The 18,151-nt window shown below is 37.0% G+C and overlaps 5 protein-coding genes and 1 pseudogene across 6 annotated transcripts; 2 read left to right on the top strand and 4 right to left on the bottom strand.

Moving 5' to 3' along the window:
- Window positions 1-73: 73 nt before the first annotated feature.
- Window positions 74-3,525, bottom strand: LOC144547701 (glutamate receptor 2.7-like). Its single transcript, XM_078296405.1, has 5 exons — window positions 3,155-3,525; window positions 1,753-3,023; window positions 1,310-1,631; window positions 836-1,200; window positions 74-616 (listed from the first exon to the last, which is right to left on the bottom strand). Exons 1-5 carry the CDS (start codon window positions 3,390-3,392, stop codon window positions 251-253), a joined length of 2,562 nt encoding a protein of 853 aa, XP_078152531.1. The 5' UTR covers window positions 3,393-3,525; the 3' UTR covers window positions 74-250.
- Window positions 3,526-4,885: 1,360 nt separating this feature from the next.
- LOC144547772 (large ribosomal subunit protein eL21z/eL21y pseudogene) lies at window positions 4,886-6,281 on the bottom strand (annotated as a pseudogene). The gene is made up of 2 exons (XR_013509148.1): window positions 6,078-6,281; window positions 4,886-5,344 (listed from the first exon to the last, which is right to left on the bottom strand). The product of XR_013509148.1 is annotated as a large ribosomal subunit protein eL21z/eL21y pseudogene (transcript).
- A 330-nt stretch (window positions 6,282-6,611) lies between these two features.
- LOC144547771 (receptor-like serine/threonine-protein kinase ALE2) lies at window positions 6,612-7,259 on the top strand. The gene has a single exon (XM_078296466.1). It carries the CDS (start codon window positions 6,612-6,614, stop codon window positions 7,257-7,259), a length of 648 nt encoding a protein of 215 aa, XP_078152592.1.
- A 1,112-nt stretch (window positions 7,260-8,371) lies between these two features.
- Window positions 8,372-12,192, bottom strand: LOC144547970 (glutamate receptor 2.2-like). Its single transcript, XM_078296656.1, has 5 exons — window positions 11,868-12,192; window positions 10,444-11,711; window positions 9,952-10,273; window positions 9,070-9,434; window positions 8,372-8,817 (listed from the first exon to the last, which is right to left on the bottom strand). The coding sequence occupies exons 1-5, from the start codon at window positions 12,103-12,105 to the stop codon at window positions 8,449-8,451; spliced, it is 2,562 nt and encodes an 853-aa protein (XP_078152782.1). The 5' UTR covers window positions 12,106-12,192; the 3' UTR covers window positions 8,372-8,448.
- Window positions 12,193-13,366: 1,174 nt separating this feature from the next.
- Window positions 13,367-14,854, bottom strand: LOC144547703 (large ribosomal subunit protein eL21z/eL21y). The gene is made up of 2 exons (XM_078296407.1): window positions 14,531-14,854; window positions 13,367-13,818 (listed from the first exon to the last, which is right to left on the bottom strand). Exons 1-2 carry the CDS (start codon window positions 14,765-14,767, stop codon window positions 13,561-13,563), a joined length of 495 nt encoding a protein of 164 aa, XP_078152533.1. The 5' UTR covers window positions 14,768-14,854; the 3' UTR covers window positions 13,367-13,560.
- Window positions 14,855-15,919: 1,065 nt separating this feature from the next.
- LOC144548002 (Nucleic acid-binding, OB-fold-like protein) lies at window positions 15,920-18,111 on the top strand. The gene is made up of 7 exons (XM_078296691.1): window positions 15,920-16,144; window positions 16,255-16,329; window positions 16,479-16,567; window positions 16,679-16,763; window positions 16,901-16,982; window positions 17,103-17,226; window positions 17,918-18,111. The coding sequence occupies exons 1-6, from the start codon at window positions 15,956-15,958 to the stop codon at window positions 17,189-17,191; spliced, it is 609 nt and encodes a 202-aa protein (XP_078152817.1). The 5' UTR covers window positions 15,920-15,955; the 3' UTR covers window positions 17,192-17,226; window positions 17,918-18,111.
- Window positions 18,112-18,151: the final 40 nt, after the last annotated feature.

Here is an 18,151-nt window from a genome sequence, read left to right as displayed (position 1 = left end):
TTGTGCCTGGCACTCGAATGGATAACGGCTAACTTTGCATCTTTGTCACGAAATGACGTATTTCATATATACAAAATGGTACAACTTTCGATATGGTACTGTTTCCTTGTAACAAATAGAAAATTGGTACAACGGTACTTTTTTACTTTACTAGCCAGTTTGTGGGGTCATCAAACAAAAGAAAGAAAGAAAATCAAAGATGTGTGCATATATGAATACAAATATTATCTACATGTAGCACCTTCAATCGCTATGGTATATTGTGCACATCAAGCCTGACATACTCTTCTTCAATTCGAGAAACTGGAACTATTTCTTCCTCTACCAAACTTGGAGCAACCTTTTTTTGCTCTTTCATTTTCTTACGAGTAGTTGCACGGTTTTGAATCACAAAAATTGCCAAAATAATCAATGAGGCTCCAAAGCTAAAGACAAAGAGACTCCAAAACACATCAAGTCCCAAGCTCTGCCGCTCTACACTGTTCGTTGTGGTCCCAAAATTAGACAAGGAAACATTAAACCATTTGCTCTCTAGTTGCTTGATGGTGCCATCTTGTGCTAATGCCAGTATTTCTTTCGAAAAATCAGCTGTAATTGGATCACCTTTCTGTAGAGCCTAATCAATAATAATATGTAAGAAAATTAGGACAATTTAATCCAATTATTTTGGTACTGATCAATCTCTCTACAAATGATTTAAATACTTTTATGATACAGTTTTCACACTCAAAATTTAAGCCCAATAAAAACTGATTCTGTTCAGGATCGATGATGTTCGTTGCAAGACAACAAACAAATTAAAAACTGATAAAACAAAAAGAACATATGTACTTACAAAAGCAAAACCTGAGAGCATGTGTGTTTCTCCATAGACAGCATAGTCATTGTGCTTTGATAAAAAAACTCGAACATACGGCGACTCAAGGTATGCAACTGTTATAGTTTTTTTTTGAAATGCAACTAGATAATCGTCTGGGCCTCTCATCCGCACAATGTTTTCAGGTTTATAATTGAGCACGTTTTCGAGATAACTGATGAGAAATGAAGATCCAGCACACCCAGCTATTGATTTATCTACGACTGGCTTAAGCTTCTCAGTCACAAGAATTGAGCTCAAATTTGCGGTGAAGCAATTGCTCACAATTAAGACAACCAACAGCCATGAAATGATCACAGTCTTCGTATAGAAATTGCCGACCTCTGTTTTAGAAGTAATGTCAGATATATCATAAAAGCAATGTAGAGAAACCTATTTATCTCCTGAATATACTGTATAACAGGAAGCAAATTTTCGTGGAATAACACTTACTGTCACCGTGGTTCTGGAAGATAGTATTTCCGATTATCCAAAATGTCGCACCGAGCTGCCTGTACCACGGGCCATGGAAATCTTCATCGGCCTTCTTGTGATTCCGCTCGAGGTACCAAATAGCACCAAAGTTGTAGAACAGCAAGGTAAACATGGTAATCCAGAGTAAAGGGGTGAATGGTTTCGTTAGCATCATGCTGACATTGTCGTGCTTCATTGGAATAATCATGGCAAGGCCCGATGTTACAAATGACTGCGTGAATGATACCTTCTCGGATCGAAAACTTGTTGTTGTCAGGTCACCAACGGCAATATCAATATTCTGTGTGAATATAAACAACTTTTTTTCTCAAATCTTGTGTATATATTACACTTAATGAACATGATTAAAAGTGTAAAAACAATCTAGCATGATAATTAAGAAAATGAGTGGGATGAGATACCTTCAAGTATACTTGCTCGACAAGATAATCATAGGTAAAATTGCCTTCAAGCTTAAAAGGAACAAACTCAAACAGGATGAGGGAGTTCAACCGGTTTACAGCTGCAGTGAACACATCGATGCAAAATCCGCTGACTGATTTCAAATTTCCCGTTCTATTATCATATTCCACTTTGACATATCCATCCCATATCGATTTTTCTGGTACTCCTATTTTCAGTCTCTTCAATCCCCCGGGGGTTTTTCGTGTTCCTCCGGGCCAAAAAACAACATCCAGTTGTTGTAATAATGTTGATCCCTGTGAATTCAGCTGTGACTCGTTGTTATAAAATCCGAACCCATCTAACCAAAGTCCAATTTCTTTATAACTCTTCCCAACTACATTAATTACTCGGAAAGCCGAATAATCACCGGCCACTTCTACATTCCCGATAATTGGCCAAACATTTCCACTTAACCCCGTGAAATTGATCGAGAGCAAGTTATCCACCAAAGATTTGTTATTTACCCTGGTTTTATTTGCAGCTAAAGTAATTGCTTGTACCGCATCATATGCTCGTGCAGCAAATACTCCGGGACTGAAGACCATCTCGCCAATCTTCTCATACTCATCTTTAAAAGCTTTCTGGAAATCAGAATAGAACATGGTGTACTCGCTCGTGGATTGATTGACGTATGGCTTGACAGCTATTACACCTTGCATGTGGTTCAAGATAAAGGAAGAGCTGAGGGTTGAATCAAGGAGAGTAGCTACATCAGGGCCGCATATCCACGATGAACCTTGCTCCATCATGCCCAATGCCGTTGCCTCTTGAAACAGAGTTACCGTGAGATTCTCAGAGCTTCTAAGGACGATGTAAACGGTTGAAAGATGTTTGCTCATTCGATTCAGTTCCGCTCGAACAATGCTTTTTTTATCCGAAATGGAGTCCATGGGTGGGAACACTGCAGAATAGTCGAGCTGGATTCCGACTTTCTGCAGCTCAAGCGTAAGTAGTAATGAGGTGCCTGATACAGTTCCATAATCATCATCTTCATACACTATAATTACTCGTCGCCAGTTGTAGGATGCAACAAATCTAGCCAAACACTTAACCAGAGCATTATCTGAATATGACATCTGAACCAACAAAGGTGTCGGTAAAACAGTAGATGGTGTTAGCGAGATGGCGGGGATGTTTGTTCCTTTGCTGATGCCTGAGATGGCAAGTACTTGTGGCCATGTTGCTGTTGATACCATCACTTCTGCTCCTTGTTGAATTAAAAACTGAGCTGCAATGCAACAAAAACTCATAAGTCATAAGCCTTGTAATCCAAAGAACAGTACCCAAACATTAATTGATATGATAAAACCTTAAGTAACAACTACTTTAAGAAAGCTTAAGATTTCACGACTATTTTACCATCATAACTGGCTTGTAGAGTATCGGTGCTTTTGAGTTCAGAAATGGTAAGGAGAATGGGCTGAGACGAGGCGTTGAACCTTCTTGTCGCAACCTCGATTGCAATCTTTTGCTCCCTCCCAATCCTGGAGTTAGTATCCAAGACCGCTCCGATCGAAAGACCAAGGACTGTACTTCTAACAACCAAAGCTACCAAAAGCAAGAGGAAGAGGAAAAATGGACACTTACTTGGTCCCATTTTTCAGAGATTGAACTTACAATGTAGTGATTAATTGGTTACTGAATTGGTGTAAGATCAACAAGGAGACTTAGTAGCTATACTTCATGATTTATAAGAGGTAATTAATTAATTAAAACGTGTTGACTATAAAGCACAAAGATAATTTTAAAAATATGCCCTTGACAATTAAAATCATGGATTCTGTTTTGACCATGCCATCTGGATTTTGAAAAATGCAAAGCAATTTCTCTAAAAAACAAAACCATCGACTTGGAGGAGCATAATTTCCCAGAAAATTACAGGAACAAGTCAGTCAAATCAAGAAATGGACTGTTGACTTGAAGGAATCTGGAATTAATACTGCCAATATAATATTAGTTGGTTGTTAGTATGAAAAGAAAGAAGATTGGAGGGCTTTTCCTCAGATATGTCAAGTTTTGAGACTGTTCAGGAATTAGGGATGAATACTTTACTTTTCAACAGTCTCAGAGTTGAAGAGAAAAAATCTCATGGGGTTGTCAACATCTTTGACACTGCTCAGGAAAAGTCAAATAGTCCATTTTCTACTTAAGAAGTCAAATATACAAATGCATTTATTACAAAATTACAAAATAGTCTACTTTTGTGCAAAACCAACTCAAAGATCATATTTATTTTTCATAACCCATATTATAAAAGAATAAAAAATGTCACAAAAAAAAAAAATCAACGTGTGAATTTCTACCATTCACATAATGGATCTCGGTATTAACCCCAACCATCACGCAAGGTTTTGGATTCTTTGCATTTTTTTTTTAAAGTCTTGTAATACTGTTTTTATTTCCTCTGAGTTCTGACACTCAAAATTATCAATTTTCATTTGTAATTTTTGCGTGCAAAATATACATGATAAAAGCTTTCGATTGCAAATTTATTCAATACTTTTGTATATTATTTTTGTAAAATTTATTATTTGTCAAAAAAAATTAACAATATATAATGTTTCTAATTTTTTTAATGTGCATATGCCAATTTCAAGTTCTATATCAGTTTAATTTTTTTTTTTTTAAAAAAAATCTTCGTTTCATCTTTAAGGGTTAAACAATTCCATTTTTTGTTTGTTTGTAATGATGTGATATATTATCCTACAGCAAAAATGAAAACAACAAAACTTTGAAATGTCACTTGTTGGAAATAAATCTGCTGTTATTCCCAAATTCCGATCCTAACAGTTAAAAGTTTTTGCACGAATCTCAAATAAAGTTATTATTTGCACAAATCTCAACAGAAATCAACAGTTGGGATCAGAATAACAAGGAAAAACTTGTTATTCCTTTGTAATAACAGCAGATTTATTTCCCATTTATTGTAGAGGCAGCTTGACAGCAGAGCCATTTCAAACCAAGTCACAGTTGTGATGGGCAATTTAAATTTAGACGATCTTAGATTAAACCAGTTGTGATAGGACACTAATGAAATCTGCACCAGGGAATGGTTCATCTCACACCATTGTAAAGCTAACAATGGAATCATTTGATAATTCAAAGAGAATAGATTGATCTCAACACTCAATTCTAACAACCACATAACATGAACAAAACATGTCAAAATTATAACAAGAACCATATCTTAAACTTAAACCTACCAAAATATCCAAAAACACTAGAAAGTCTCCCTCTTTTATCAAAGTAATTAATCACTGACTCCACAAAACCTAAAACAAAGAGAGGTGCTCAGTAACCTCCCTTGAGGTCGTTCACCACATCATACGGGATGGGTGTGACAGTTTCCAAGGTATGGCCCTCCACCATGAACCCGGGTTTGGGTCCCTCAGGCTTGCGCTTGGTGGAGATGATCTCACCACGTGCCTTGGCTGCCGACTTCAGCTCGTCATTCTTCTTCTTCCTCAGCTTGAATTCCTCGTTGCACCGAGATGGCATCACGTGCTCCACCCGCACGTGGATCCTCTTCTTCAAAATCTTGTTTCGCACCTGTTTTGTTATGTAGAAAAAAAGTTATATTCAATTTTTGGGTACTTATGTAGAACAATATAGGCAACTAAAGATGCAGAATCAACTTGAGAATTTTGATTCATCAGACATGTCAACAAATATCTAAAAAAATTCATTTTGTTAATGAGTTAAAGAGGGAGGTCTAATTTGCACCATACTAATTACTTGGTTGGGCTACCATCTGCATTTTTTGTGGGAAGGGGGTTACAAAGAACCCCAAAACTATACACTTCATACATTAAAACACTATCTCTGGTTTAGTAAACCCCGTCAGTATTTTCAGATGCCAATATCACAGTGATATACAAGTAAAATACAGCTCTGATAACCAAAAAAATATTACAACTTTAACCAAATAAAATACATTAAACAGGTCTTGTGACACGTAATTTTATCCAGAGATTTAGTACCAAATTGAAAATCTCCATGGAATTGAAAACAGGAACACCAATTTAAACCAACAATATCCTTCTTTTCAACCGCAAGCATATCATGAAAATGAGATATCAACATTATACAAGCCTTCTAACCTGTTCTACATTTTCACCTATATTTATAATCTAGTACCAACATTATACAAGCCTCCATATCGACAATTCTCAATTACTAAATTCGATCTACATCATTCTATAAATGACAGTACCTAACCTGTAAGCCAAAGACAAAAACAAACTTTGAAAAAGAATAAGAACAGTGCGGCCATGGCTATTACCTGTTTGTTTATCTCAACACCGATGGCGCGCTTGGTGACATTCCAGATGTGACCAGTGTGGCCATGGTAGAACTTGTGAGGCATACCCTTGTGCACAGCACCATTTACCTTGATGTCGACATAGTCTCCGATCTTATATGTGCGGAGGTAGGTGGTGAGAGCGATGTACCCCTTCTTCCTAAACTCTTGTTTGTATTGCTGCATTGCATGTCTTGTGTTATCTTTGTCATTTATTATTTACTTAAACCATCATTGGTGCTTGGTTGATACTCATATCCAAGGATGGTAATCATGGGGGTCCAATACTGAATTGGTTAGGTTGGTCAGTTAAATATACTTTACTTTCTAATGCATCTGTACCAAGCAAATGTCAAGTTCTAGCTAATAACCACACTAAAGAAAACCACAAGTATTTGGAATAGCATTAGCAGACATGAGATTGACCAAATTGCAGTTTTGCCTTTAATTTTGACCTATTATATACTTAATCACTGCCTTCTACAATAATACAGCTATGAGGCCCCAGAATATGCAATGACGGGACACCTCCTTGTAAAGAGTGATGTTTACAGCTATGGTGTAGTTCTCCTGGAGCTCTTATCTGGGCGTAAACCTGTTTACATGTCACAATCTCAAGGCCCGGAAAACCTGGTCACGTGGGCTCGTCCCCTACTTGGAACCCGTGAAGGTCTAGAAAAACTCGTAGATCCAGCTTTGCACGGCAACTATGACTTTGACAATGTCGCAAAGGTGGAATCCATTGCCTCAATGTGCGTGCACATTGAGCCATCTCAACGATCCTTCATGGGTGAGGTTGTACAAGCTTTAAAGCTCGTGTACAATGATGTGGATGAAGCGTGTGACGATTTGTATAGCCACAGAGAGTCTTCTTCTAATGCTGATTATGACTGTAGTCGGGGTGAGTTCTCTGAAGGAGGTTGGTGGAATGGTCATAATTCCCCATTTATTACCATGGATTATAGCTCAGGTGGAATGGAGGGGATGTTGGAGAGACCCCACTCAGCAGCCTCCATAGGTGGCAATCGGGTTGAGTCAATGAATAATAGATCCGGTCCGTTAAGGACCAAAAAAAAGAGGTTTGCATCTTTTTATAGATTGAGAGGGAGTCTTAGTGAGCATGCATGTCTACCAAAAGCACAATCAAGGGATATTGGGCTTTAGTTGAGTTTTAGTGTTGGTCAAGTCAAATTGACTTTGTTGCTGTTGTTACCGATTTCTTTTTTTCTTTCTTAGCTGTACAGGTCAGTAGGGGTGTTATGGGTCTGCTGTGTAATGTGTTTTTGATATAGTTTGGTTTGCCACCATCTACCCTTTGGTAATGTTGGGGGTGGTGTTGGTCGTCTAATTTTTTTTTTGCAATTTTATGATTCATTTCTCATGCATCTGATCTGTAATTCAGGATTATTTTAGAGGATATTCGGCACATGCCTCTTGTGCCGTGATGATAAATGGCTTAATAGCATTGACTAGGTGGATTCTTTTCCATGTTTGATTCTTGTGTTGCTAATTTTCAAGCAGTATTTTTGCCCTTTTTCCCCTTTCCTTTCTTCTGAGTTGGTACACAGTGATTGCAATGTAAAATAATATTACATCTTGTTCCAGTTCATTTCAAAATATTTACCTGAAGTAGCTATGTTTGCATGATTCAATATAGAATATTATATACCACAGCAAGTCTGAGTTGAGAGCACTGTTGTTAGCTTAAGATCAAAGGTGGCTAAAACATTGATATCCGTTATCCATTGGAATGCCAGGCACAGATGCACAGTTAGCCACTAAAAAATATACTAAGATTTGCTGGTAGATCGGAGGCAAACAAATACACACCTTTTATTATTCCTCTACCCCTGAGGGTTGCCATTGATGATAGAGTCCAAAACCAAGGATATATTTATTACGACAGGGAAGATAAGCGATTTTCCAGTTTTGGATTGGAGGGGAAGGTTAAAATGGTCCTTTCTAAGAAATTTCAGAATACTTATAAGATAATCTTTGCAAATCAAATATCCTTGCTCCTTTTGCTGTTTCGTTAAATCCCTAACAGTGCCATCAGTTCCAATAATCTAAAAGAAGAAAAGATTAAACTTGAAGGTGGTAATGTCACCATTGTGGTTTCACCAAAAGAAAATAATACATCAAGGTAAGAAAATGGTTCAACTTTCGATATATACAAAATTGGTACAACTTTCGGTATGGTACCGTTTCCTTTTAACAAATAGAAAATTGGTACAATACTACTACTTTTTTACACTGGCCAGTTTGTGAGGTCATCAAACAAAAGAAAAAAAGAAAATCAAAGATGTGTGCACATATGAATACAAATATTATCTATACGTAGCACCTTCAATCGCTATGGCATATTGTGCACATCAAGCCTGACAGGCTCTTCTTCAATTTGAGAAACTGGAACTATCTCACCCTCTTCCAAACATGAAGCAACCTTTTTTTTCTCTTTCTTTTTTTTACATGTAGTTGCACGGTTTTGAATCACAAAAATTGCCAAAATAATCAATGAGACTCCAAAGCTGAAGACAAAAAGGCTCCAAAACACATCAAGTCCCAAGCTCTGCCGCTCTACAGTACTGTTCGTTGCGGTCCCAAAATTAGACAAGGAAACATCAAACCATTTGCTCTCTAGTTGCTTGATGGTGCCATCTTCTGCTAATGTCAGTATTGCTTTCGAAAGATCAGCTGTCATCGGATCACCTTTCTGTAGAGCCTAATCAATAATTATATGTAAGAAAATTAGGACATCTCCTGACATTTGACTCTGCATGGATACATTATTTAATCCAATTATTTTGGTACTGATTCAATCTATCTAGAAATGATTTAAATACTTTTATGATACAGTTTTCACACTCAAAATTTAAGCCTAATAAAAACTGATTCTGTTCAGGATCGATGATGTTCGTTGCAAGACAACAAACAAATTAAAAACTGATAAAACAAAAAGAACATATGTACTTACAAAAGCAAAACCTGAGAGCATCTGTGTTTCTCCATAGACAGCATAGTCATTGTGCTTTGATAAAAAAACTCGAACATAGGGCGACTCAAGGTATGCAACTGTTATAGTTTTTTTTTGAAATGCAACTAGATAATCGTCTGGGCCTCTCATCCGCACAATATTTTCAGCTTTATAATTGAGCACGTTTTCGAGATAACTGATGAGAAATGAAGATTTAGAACACCCAGCTATCGATTTATCTACGACTGGCTTAATCTTCTCCGTCACGAGAATTGAGCTCAAATTTGCGGTGAAGCAATTGCTCACAATTAAAACAACCAACAGCCATGAAATGATCAGAGTCTTCGTATAGAAATTGCCGACCTCTGTTTTAGAAGTATACATATATTTATATACAAATTGTAGCAGTTTGACAATTGTTGGATATATCATATCGAAAGTTGAACATTTTGTAAAGCAAGCTCCTTGGTGAACTCAACCGTTAAATCAGGCTTTAAATGACGAATCCGAACCATTGAAACCTGCTTACCTTACGAGTTATGCGTCTACATGTGAAAATTTTAAACATTCAAATTAATTTAATATAAAGTCAATCGGTCAAAATTAGAAAATTAATAAATTAATTTTAATGCATTCATTTTTTGAACTTTTTTGACTACTTGACTTTATACTAAATTAATTTGAATGTTTAAAATTTTCAAATGTAGACGCATCACTCGTAAGGTAGGTGGGTTTCAACGGTTCGGATTCATCATTTAAAGCCGATTTGATGGGTTTTAGACTTGAGTTCACCAAGGGGCTTAGTGAACTTAAGAACACCTAGTTCTACTCTCCTGAATATACAATATAACATGAAGTAAATTTAGGTGGAATAGCACTCACTGTCACCGTAGTTCTGGAAGATAGTATTGCCGATTATCCAAAATGTCGCGCTGAGCTGCCTGTACCACGGGCCATGGAAATCTTCATCGGCCTTCTTGTGATTCCGCTCGAGGTACCAAACAGCACCAAAGTTGTAGAACAACAAGGTAAAGATGGTAATCCAGAGTAAGGGGGTGAATGGTTTCGTTAGCATCATGCTGACATTGTCGTGCTTCATTGGAATAATCATTGCAAAGCCCGATGTTACAAATGACTTCGTGAATGATACCTTCTCTGATCGAAAACTTGTTGTTGTCAGGTCACCAACGGCAATATCAATATTCTGTGTGAATATAAACAACTTTTTTCTCAAATCTTATGTATATATTACACTTAATGAACACGATTAAAAGTTCAAATAAAACACAGTATTACATACCAAGATGAACAGCGTAAATACAATCAAGCATGATAATTATATGATAAATTAAGAAAATGAGTGGCATGAGATACCTTCAAGTATACTTGTTCGACAAGAGAATCATAGGTAAAATTGTCTCCAATCTTAAAAGGAACAAACTCAAACAGGATGTGGGAGTTCGACCGGTTTATGGCTGCAGTGAACACATCGATGCAAAATCCATGGACTGATTTCAAATTTCTTGTTCCATTATCATATTTCACTTCGACAAATCCATCCCATCTTGGCTTTTCTGGTACTCCTATTTTCAGTCTCTTCAATCCCCCAGGGGTTATTTGTGTTTCTCCGGGCCAAAAAACAACATTCAGTTGTAATAATGTTGATCCCTGTGAATTCAGCTGTGACTCGTTTTTATAAAATCCGAACCCATCTAACCAAAATCCAATTTCTTTATAACTCTTGCCAACTACATTAACTACTCGGAAAGCCGAATAATCACCAGCCTCTTCTACATTCCCGATAATTGGCCAAACATTTCCACTTAACCCCGTGAAATTGATCGAGAGCAAGTTATCCACCAAAGATTTGTTATTTACCTTGGTTTTATTTGCAGCTAAAGTAATTGCTTGTACCGCATCATATGCTCGTGCAGCAAATACTCCGGGACTGAAGTCCATCTCGCCAATCTTCTCATACTCATCTTTAAAAGCTTTCTGGAAATCAGAATAGAACATGGTGTACTCGCTTGTGGATTGATTGACGTATGGCTTGAAAGCTATTACACCTTGCATGTGGTTCAAGATAAAGGAAGAGTTGAGGGTTGAATCAAGGAGAGTCGCTACATCAGGGCCGCATATCCACGATGAACCTTGCTCCATCATGCCCAATGCTGTTGCCTCTTGAAACAGAGTTACCGTGAGATTCTCAGAGCTTCTAAGGACGATGTAAACGGTTGAAAGATGTTTGCCCATTCGATTCAGTTCCGCTCGAACAATGCTTTTTTTATCTGAAATGGAGTCCATGGGTGGGAACACTGCAGAATAGTCGAGCTGGATCCCGACTTTCTGCAGCTCAAGTGCAAGTAGTAGTGAGGTGCCTGATACAGTTCCATAATCATCATCTTCATACACTATAATTACTCGTCGCCAGTTGTAGGATGCAACAAATCTAGCCAAACACTTAACCAGAGCATTATCTGAATATGACATCTGAACCAACAAAGGTGTCGGTAAAACAGTAGATGGTGTTAGCGAGACGGTGGGGATGTTTGTTCCTTTGCTGATGCCTGAGATGGAAAGTACTTGTGGCCATGTCGCTGTTGATACCATCACTTCTGCTCCTTGTTGAATTAAAAATTGAGCTGTAATGCAACAAAAGCTCACAAGTCATAACCCTTATAACCCAAAGAGCAGTACCCAAACATTAATTGATATGATATGATAACCAAAATTATATTTTAAGTAGAACCTTAAGTAACAACTACTTTAAGAAAGCTTAAGATTTCACGACTATTTACCATCATAACTCGCTTGTAGAGTATCGGTGCTTTTGAGTTCAGAAATGGTAAGGAGAACGGGCTGAGACGAGGCGTTGAACCTTCTTGTCGCAACCTCGATTGCAATCTTTTGCTCCCTCCCAATCCTGGAGTTGGTATCCAAGACCGCTCCGATCGAAAGACCAAGCACTGTTCTTCTAACAACCAAAGCTACCAAAAGCAAGAGGAAGAGGAAAAATGGACACTTACTTGGTCCCATTTTTCAGAGATTGAACTTACAATGTAGTGATTAATTAGTTACTGAATTGGTGTAAGATCAACAAGGAGACTTAGTAGCTATACTTGATAATTTATAAGAGATAATTTTAAAAATATGCCCTTGACAATTAAAATCATGGATTCTGTTTTGAGGAGCTAGAGGCTGAGCATAATTTCTCAGAAAATTACAAGAACCAGTCAGTCAAATTAAGAAATGGACTGTTGATTTTGAATACTATGACTAGGTAATTTGTGTAGTGGAAAATTAAGAATGGAAAAATTAAGAAAATTACAAGAACCAGTCAGTCAAATTAACAACCAATTAAGATCGTATACTAGTCGACTACTATGACTAGGTAATTTGTGTAGTGGAAAATTAAGTATGGACAAAACTGTATGTCAACATCTCCTGCCAGTATTAATTGGTTGTTTGTATGAGAAGAAGAATGGGTCAGGGCTTTTCCTCAGATATGTCAAGCTTCGAGACTTCAGGAATTAGGGATGAATAGTTTACATTTCAAGAGACTACTCAGGAAAAGTCAAATAGTCCACTTTTTGCTCAAGAAGTCAAATAAAAATGCATTAATTTGTGTAGTAACTTAGGTTTGCTTTGGATGAAATATTGCAAAGGGAAGTTGAAGTGTCATTTAGTCGAAGTTGTGATGGGCACATTTCGATCTAGATGATCTTACATTAAACCTGTTCACTCAAATTTTGAATTTAGATCTGGTCCGTCCGATTTAAATCAACATGAATATTAAAGGACCCCATGCATTCTTGTCATAGACCGGATTATCGGACGGTTCAGAGCTAAAACTCAAACGGTGCAATAATGCAGAGCATGCGGACTCCAAATTACACATGCAATCCATAGTGATAAATGAATTATTCGGATTCAATCTGACGAGGTTAAAAATTTGCGATTTAGAAATAATTCATATCTCAGTACTGCAATAGAAAAAAAAAAACCAAAGAGTATTGTTTTGAAAAAAACTTGTAAAATTCACGAATTATTCAGATTTAATTCGGTTAAAGTTCGGTCAACCGAATATTTCAGCGTTCCATTCAACATCACAAAAAAACAAATTATTCGAATTTAATTCGCGAATCTTGTGACTATGACTGCTACCAAACTTGGAAAGATTCAACACTAAGAAATAGCGTTTCAGTCTTTTGGATCAAAATTATGCCTGGGACACGTAGTGAGATCCACACCAGGAAGTGGTTCATGCCGCACAATTGTAAAGCTAACAATGGAATCATTTGATAATTCAAAGAGAATAGATTGATCTCAACACTCAATTCTAACAACCACATAACATGAACAAAACATGTCAAAATTATAACAACCATATCTTAAACTCGAACCTACCAAAATATCCAAAAACACTAGAAAGTCTCCCTCTTTTAAGTAATTAATCACCGACTCCACAAAACCTAAAACAAAGAGAGGAGCTCAGTAACCTCCCTTGAGGTCGTTCACCACATCATACGGGATGGGTGTGACGGTTTCCAAGGTATGGCCCTCCACCATGAACCCGGGTTTGGGTCCCTCAGGCTTGCGCTTGGTGGAGATGATCTCACCACGTGCCTTGGCTGCTGACTTCAGCTCATCATTCTTCTTCTTCCTCAGCTTGAATTCCTCGTTGCACCGAGATGGCATCACATGCTCCACCCGCACGTGGATCCTCTTCTTCAAAATCTTGTTTCTCACCTGTTTTGTTATGTAGAAAAAAAAATTATACTCAATTTTTGGGTACTTATGTAGGACAATATAGGCAACTTAGGAGTTTTGATTCATCAGACATGTCAACAAATATCTAAAAAAATTCATTTTGTTGACGAGCTAAAGGTCTAATTTGCACCATACTAAATAGTACTTGGTTGGGCTACCATCTGCATTTTTTGTGGGAGGGGGGATACAAAGAACCGCAAAACTATACACTTCATACATTAAAACACTATCTCTGGTTTAGTAAACCCCGTCAATATTTTCAGATGCCAATATCACAGTGATATAAAAGTAAAATACAGCTCTGATAACCAAAAAAATATTACAACTAAAACCAAATAAAATACATTAAACAGGTCTTGTGACACGTAATTGTATCCAGAGATTTAGTACCAAATTGAAAATCTCCATAGAATTGAAAACGGGAACACCAATTTAAACCAACAATATCCTTCATTCCACCCTCAAGCATGCCATGAAAATGAGAGATCAACATTATACAAGCCTTCTAACCTGTTCTACATTTTCACCTATATTTATAATCTAGTACCAACATTATACAAGCCTCAATATCGACAATTGTCAATGACTAGATTCGATCTACATCATTCTATAAACGACAGTACCTAACCTGTAAGCCAAAGACAAAAAAAACTTTGAAAACGAAAAAGAACAGTGCGGCCATGGCTATTACCTGTTTGTTGATCTCAACACCGATGGCGCGCTTGGTGACATTCCAGACGCGACCAGTGCGGCCATGGTAGAACTTGTGAGGCATACCCTTGTGCACAGCACCATTTACCTTGATGTCGACATAGTCGCCGATCTTGTATGTGCGAAGGTAGGTGGTGAGAGCGATGTACCCCTTCTTCCTAAACGGACGAGAGAAGGAATCCCTCGTGCGGCACCTCAGACCGTGTCCAGCTGGCATGGTGGCGCTCTAAGTGTAGGGTTTCTCTTTGGCTGGGTGCTGCGGCTAGGGTTTGGAATCGAGAGGAATGAATGACCTTATTGAGGTGTGGTTTTTGTGAAAGGACCAGATTGCCCCTGTTTCGGATTTGTTTGTATATCCGGGCCATAAACGGGCTTTTATTCGTTGGGCCTTATTGGGCTTTAATGAAACCAGTATAAGGCTGTGCACAAGATTGAACTCTTCTAACTATAGTTTATTAATAAAATACTATGCTAAAGTTAAAAAAAAAAAAAAAAATCTAACTATAGTCCCAGAAAGCATTTTTTTTCATCAAAATGTTTGTGATTAATATTTTAAGTACCCTTTGAATTTTTTTCAAAAATAGGAATAGTGAATACCGCATGAAACTAGTTCTATTTCGAATTAAAATTATGTTAATCATATCACTATTACCTCTATTATCTTCTCTGTCTTAGTTATGTCTTTATATTTAAAACTGTAATAACTTAAAATTTAAAACTTCAAATGTTAAAATAAAATTCTCAGGATATTATACATATTATTTTCTTAATACATAAAATATGATGACATCTCGACATTATTTTGATTGGTATCAAAAACTTGCAAAAATACATGATGTGAATAATTTATGAACATTGATTTTTTAACTCATTAGTTCATAAAAAGACGAAATCGAAAAATAATAATATCATACGTGCATATAGAAAAAACAATATATATTATTTCTAACTGTTATATTTTGACATATAAATTTAAAATGAAAATTAGAGATATTATAAAGACATAAAAAATAGAAAAATTTAACCTCCGTTAATGTTATTATTAACTCCTCTATTTTTTTTTTTTTTTTTTTTTATAAACTCATAGTGGCAACTTGTTTATGAATCCGGGTTATTAGACACTAGAAACTAAAAACCAAATCAGTTCCGAACACATAATTCACATCCTCTGAGATATCTCATATTTTACGTGATTTTAGAAAACTCTAAACCGTTCAAATACATTCTGCACGAATCTCGAACCTCAAACAATACTGGCCCCCGTTCTATCCCCGAATAGACACCGGACACGTGGGTCACGCATAGTATGAAATACCTCAGAGGATACACACCCTCCCCACATTCCCTCGATACATTCTTACAACACATAAACACCAAACTCAAGTCTCAACGCGCCGCTACTGACATGGTAGGGATGATGATAGACGGCGCCGGAGAAGAAGCGGATGAGTTGGTCACTCCGGGAGAGTTTCTAGGCGAAGCGAGTCAGTTCGTCGCCGGAAAGGGTGCTTATGTCAGCAACGGTCGCTCCGTTCTCGCTTCCCTCACCGGGCGGCGCAAAATCACACCTCCTTCTCCTGGATCCTCCGATAATGTCAGTGCTCGATTTCCTTTTCTTTTTGCTTTTCATTGTGTGTGAGGTTTAGGGTTTAGGGGTTTGGGTTTATGCGACTCCGTTTAAGTGCGATTTTGCGTCGTTTACAGAGATCGACTATAGAGGTCGTGGGGCATAAAGCTCATGGCGCGGTTCCTCAGCCTGGATCGATTGTCATTGCTCGTGTAAGCACTTCTTGATCTCTCCTTTTGAGTTGTGTTTTTAATTGAAGCAATAAAATAGTATATGAAGTAGTGTTTATTTGTTGATGTGGTTGGAACTGGAAACTTTTTCTGGTAAATACTGGTGCTGAAATCTCAATGTTTGCTCACAGGTAACAAAAGTAATGGCAAGGAACGCATCAGTTGATATAATGTGTGTTGATTCCAAAGCAGTGAAGGAAAAATTCTCTGGCATTATAAGGTACACTAACCCATTTGGTAACCTTCTTGTTTTCAAGTTATGTCATGGCTTCTTTGCTTATGAAAATCACACAATGGTTTGTTTAATTTATAAATTTTGGTATTATGCTAGGCAACAAGATGTACGTGCAACTGAAATTGACAAGGTAGACATGTACCAGTCTTTTCGGCCCGGTGATATTGTCAGAGCTCTGGTTGTATCCTTACAGAAAACTTTGACATTATTTTTGTCCATTTTCGTGGTTTTGCAATTACTGTTGACATTTTTTATATTACGAACAATTTCAATTGGATGATTTTGAGAAGAATTGCTGGACTTGACTATTGTATTAAGCTATCTCTGGGTGATGCAAGAGCATATTACCTTTCTACGGCCAAGAATGAACTTGGAGTTGTCTCTGCCCAGAGCATTTCTGGTAATAAGAATGATTACAGTTACTGGATGAGAAAAAAGTTTGAAAAGAAAAGATTATATGTTTGTTTGTTATCCATTGATCTATGCTTATATGTTGTTATCTATTTAATTATTGTGTTAGGTGGTACAATGGTGCCTATCAGTTGGACAGAGATGCAGTGCCCACTGACAGGACAAATAGAGCAGAGGAAGGTAGCTAAGGTTGATTAATTTCCTTCATTAGGAAGTTGGAATTTAAAAACCAGGTATGTGAATTTTTAATATTATAACTTTGTAGTCCAGTGTTGTTTGATGTTTTCACATGTATCTCATTAGTTCATGTGAGCTTTTAAAACTGTTCAATATTCATTAACAAATAAGAGTAAAACTAGGGCGTTCTTAAGTTCATCTAGCTCTTTGGTGAACTCAAGTCTAAAACCTATCGAATCGGCTTCAAATGACGAATCCGAACCGTTGAAATCCGCCTACCTTAGGAGTGATGTGTCTACATGTGAAAATTTTAAACATTCAAATTAATTTAATATAAAGTCAAGCGGTTAAAATTAGAAGGTTAATAAATTAATTTTAATGCATTTATTTTTTGAACCTTTTTTGACCACTTGACTCTCTGCAAAATTAATTTCAAAATTAATTTTTTTACATGTTACATCACTCGTAAGGTAGGCGGTTTTCAACAGTTCGGATTCATCGTTTGAAACCGACTCGATGGGTTTTAGATTAGTGTTCACCAAGCCTACCAAGAGGCTTGGTGAACTTAAGAACACCCTAGTTCTACTCAACAAATAATGCCTTTCTGTGTTCATTTGTTGTTCTGATGTAGACCAAGTGTTTTTGGATCCAAGAAAAATATGCATTTATGCAGAAATATTTGATGTTCTGGTAATTGCAAGCTTGTTTTGCTGACTTATTATGTGGCTATTGGCTGTTTTTTTGCAGAAATATTCTGATGTACTACCCTTTTGACTCGGCAAGCTTGGAGTGCTCTCACATGCTCAAAGATTTACCTTTGTGACTTTTGAGTCATGATTTTTGTATCAGAGAGGATGGCTTCTTACTTATATTTGTAACTGTTGTTGTCTTGTATTAGACAATATCTTACTATCTTAATTAGAAGCCTTTTTTCGGCCGTACATCTTTGTTGTTATTTTTTTTTTAACTTGCATTTTCTTC

The sequence above is a fragment of the Carex rostrata genome, chromosome 32, assembly GCF_964058835.1.
Source record: "Carex rostrata chromosome 32, lpCarRost1.2, whole genome shotgun sequence".
NCBI classification, from domain to species: Eukaryota; Viridiplantae; Streptophyta; class Magnoliopsida; order Poales; family Cyperaceae; genus Carex; species Carex rostrata.
This window is presented reverse-complemented; position numbering and strand designations above follow the sequence as displayed.

Bases quoted from the DNA above. Each gene is read 5' to 3' on its own strand.
- LOC144547970 (XM_078296656.1), bottom strand. From the start codon at position 12,105: ATGGGACCAAGTAAGTGTCCATTTTTCCTCTTCCTCTTGCTTTTGGTA. The intron at 9,435-9,951 runs GTGAGTGCTATT...CTTCTAAAACAG, and splicing joins CTTCCAGAACTACGGTGACA to AGGTCGGCAATTTCTATACG. The intron at 8,818-9,069 runs GTAAGTACATAT...ATTATTGATTAG, and splicing joins TGCTCTCAGGTTTTGCTTTT to GCTCTACAGAAAGGTGATCC.
- LOC144547701 (XM_078296405.1), bottom strand. From the start codon at position 3,392: ATGGGACCAAGTAAGTGTCCATTTTTCCTCTTCCTCTTGCTTTTGGTA. The intron at 3,024-3,154 runs GTAAAATAGTCG...GTTGCATTGCAG, and splicing joins TCTACAAGCCAGTTATGATG to CTCAGTTTTTAATTCAACAA. The intron at 617-835 runs GTAAGTACATAT...ATTATTGATTAG, and splicing joins TGCTCTCAGGTTTTGCTTTT to GCTCTACAGAAAGGTGATCC.
- LOC144548002 (XM_078296691.1), top strand. From the start codon at position 15,956: ATGGTAGGGATGATGATAGACGGCGCCGGAGAAGAAGCGGATGAGTTG. The intron at 16,330-16,478 runs GTAAGCACTTCT...GTTTGCTCACAG, and splicing joins GATCGATTGTCATTGCTCGT to GTAACAAAAGTAATGGCAAG. The intron at 16,764-16,900 runs GTATCCTTACAG...TATTGTATTAAG, and splicing joins ATATTGTCAGAGCTCTGGTT to CTATCTCTGGGTGATGCAAG.
- LOC144547703 (XM_078296407.1), bottom strand. From the start codon at position 14,767: ATGCCAGCTGGACACGGTCTGAGGTGCCGCACGAGGGATTCCTTCTCT. The intron at 13,819-14,530 runs GTAATAGCCATG...ATAACAAAACAG, and splicing joins GTGTTGAGATCAACAAACAG to GTGAGAAACAAGATTTTGAA.
- LOC144547771 (XM_078296466.1), top strand. From the start codon at position 6,612: ATGACGGGACACCTCCTTGTAAAGAGTGATGTTTACAGCTATGGTGTA.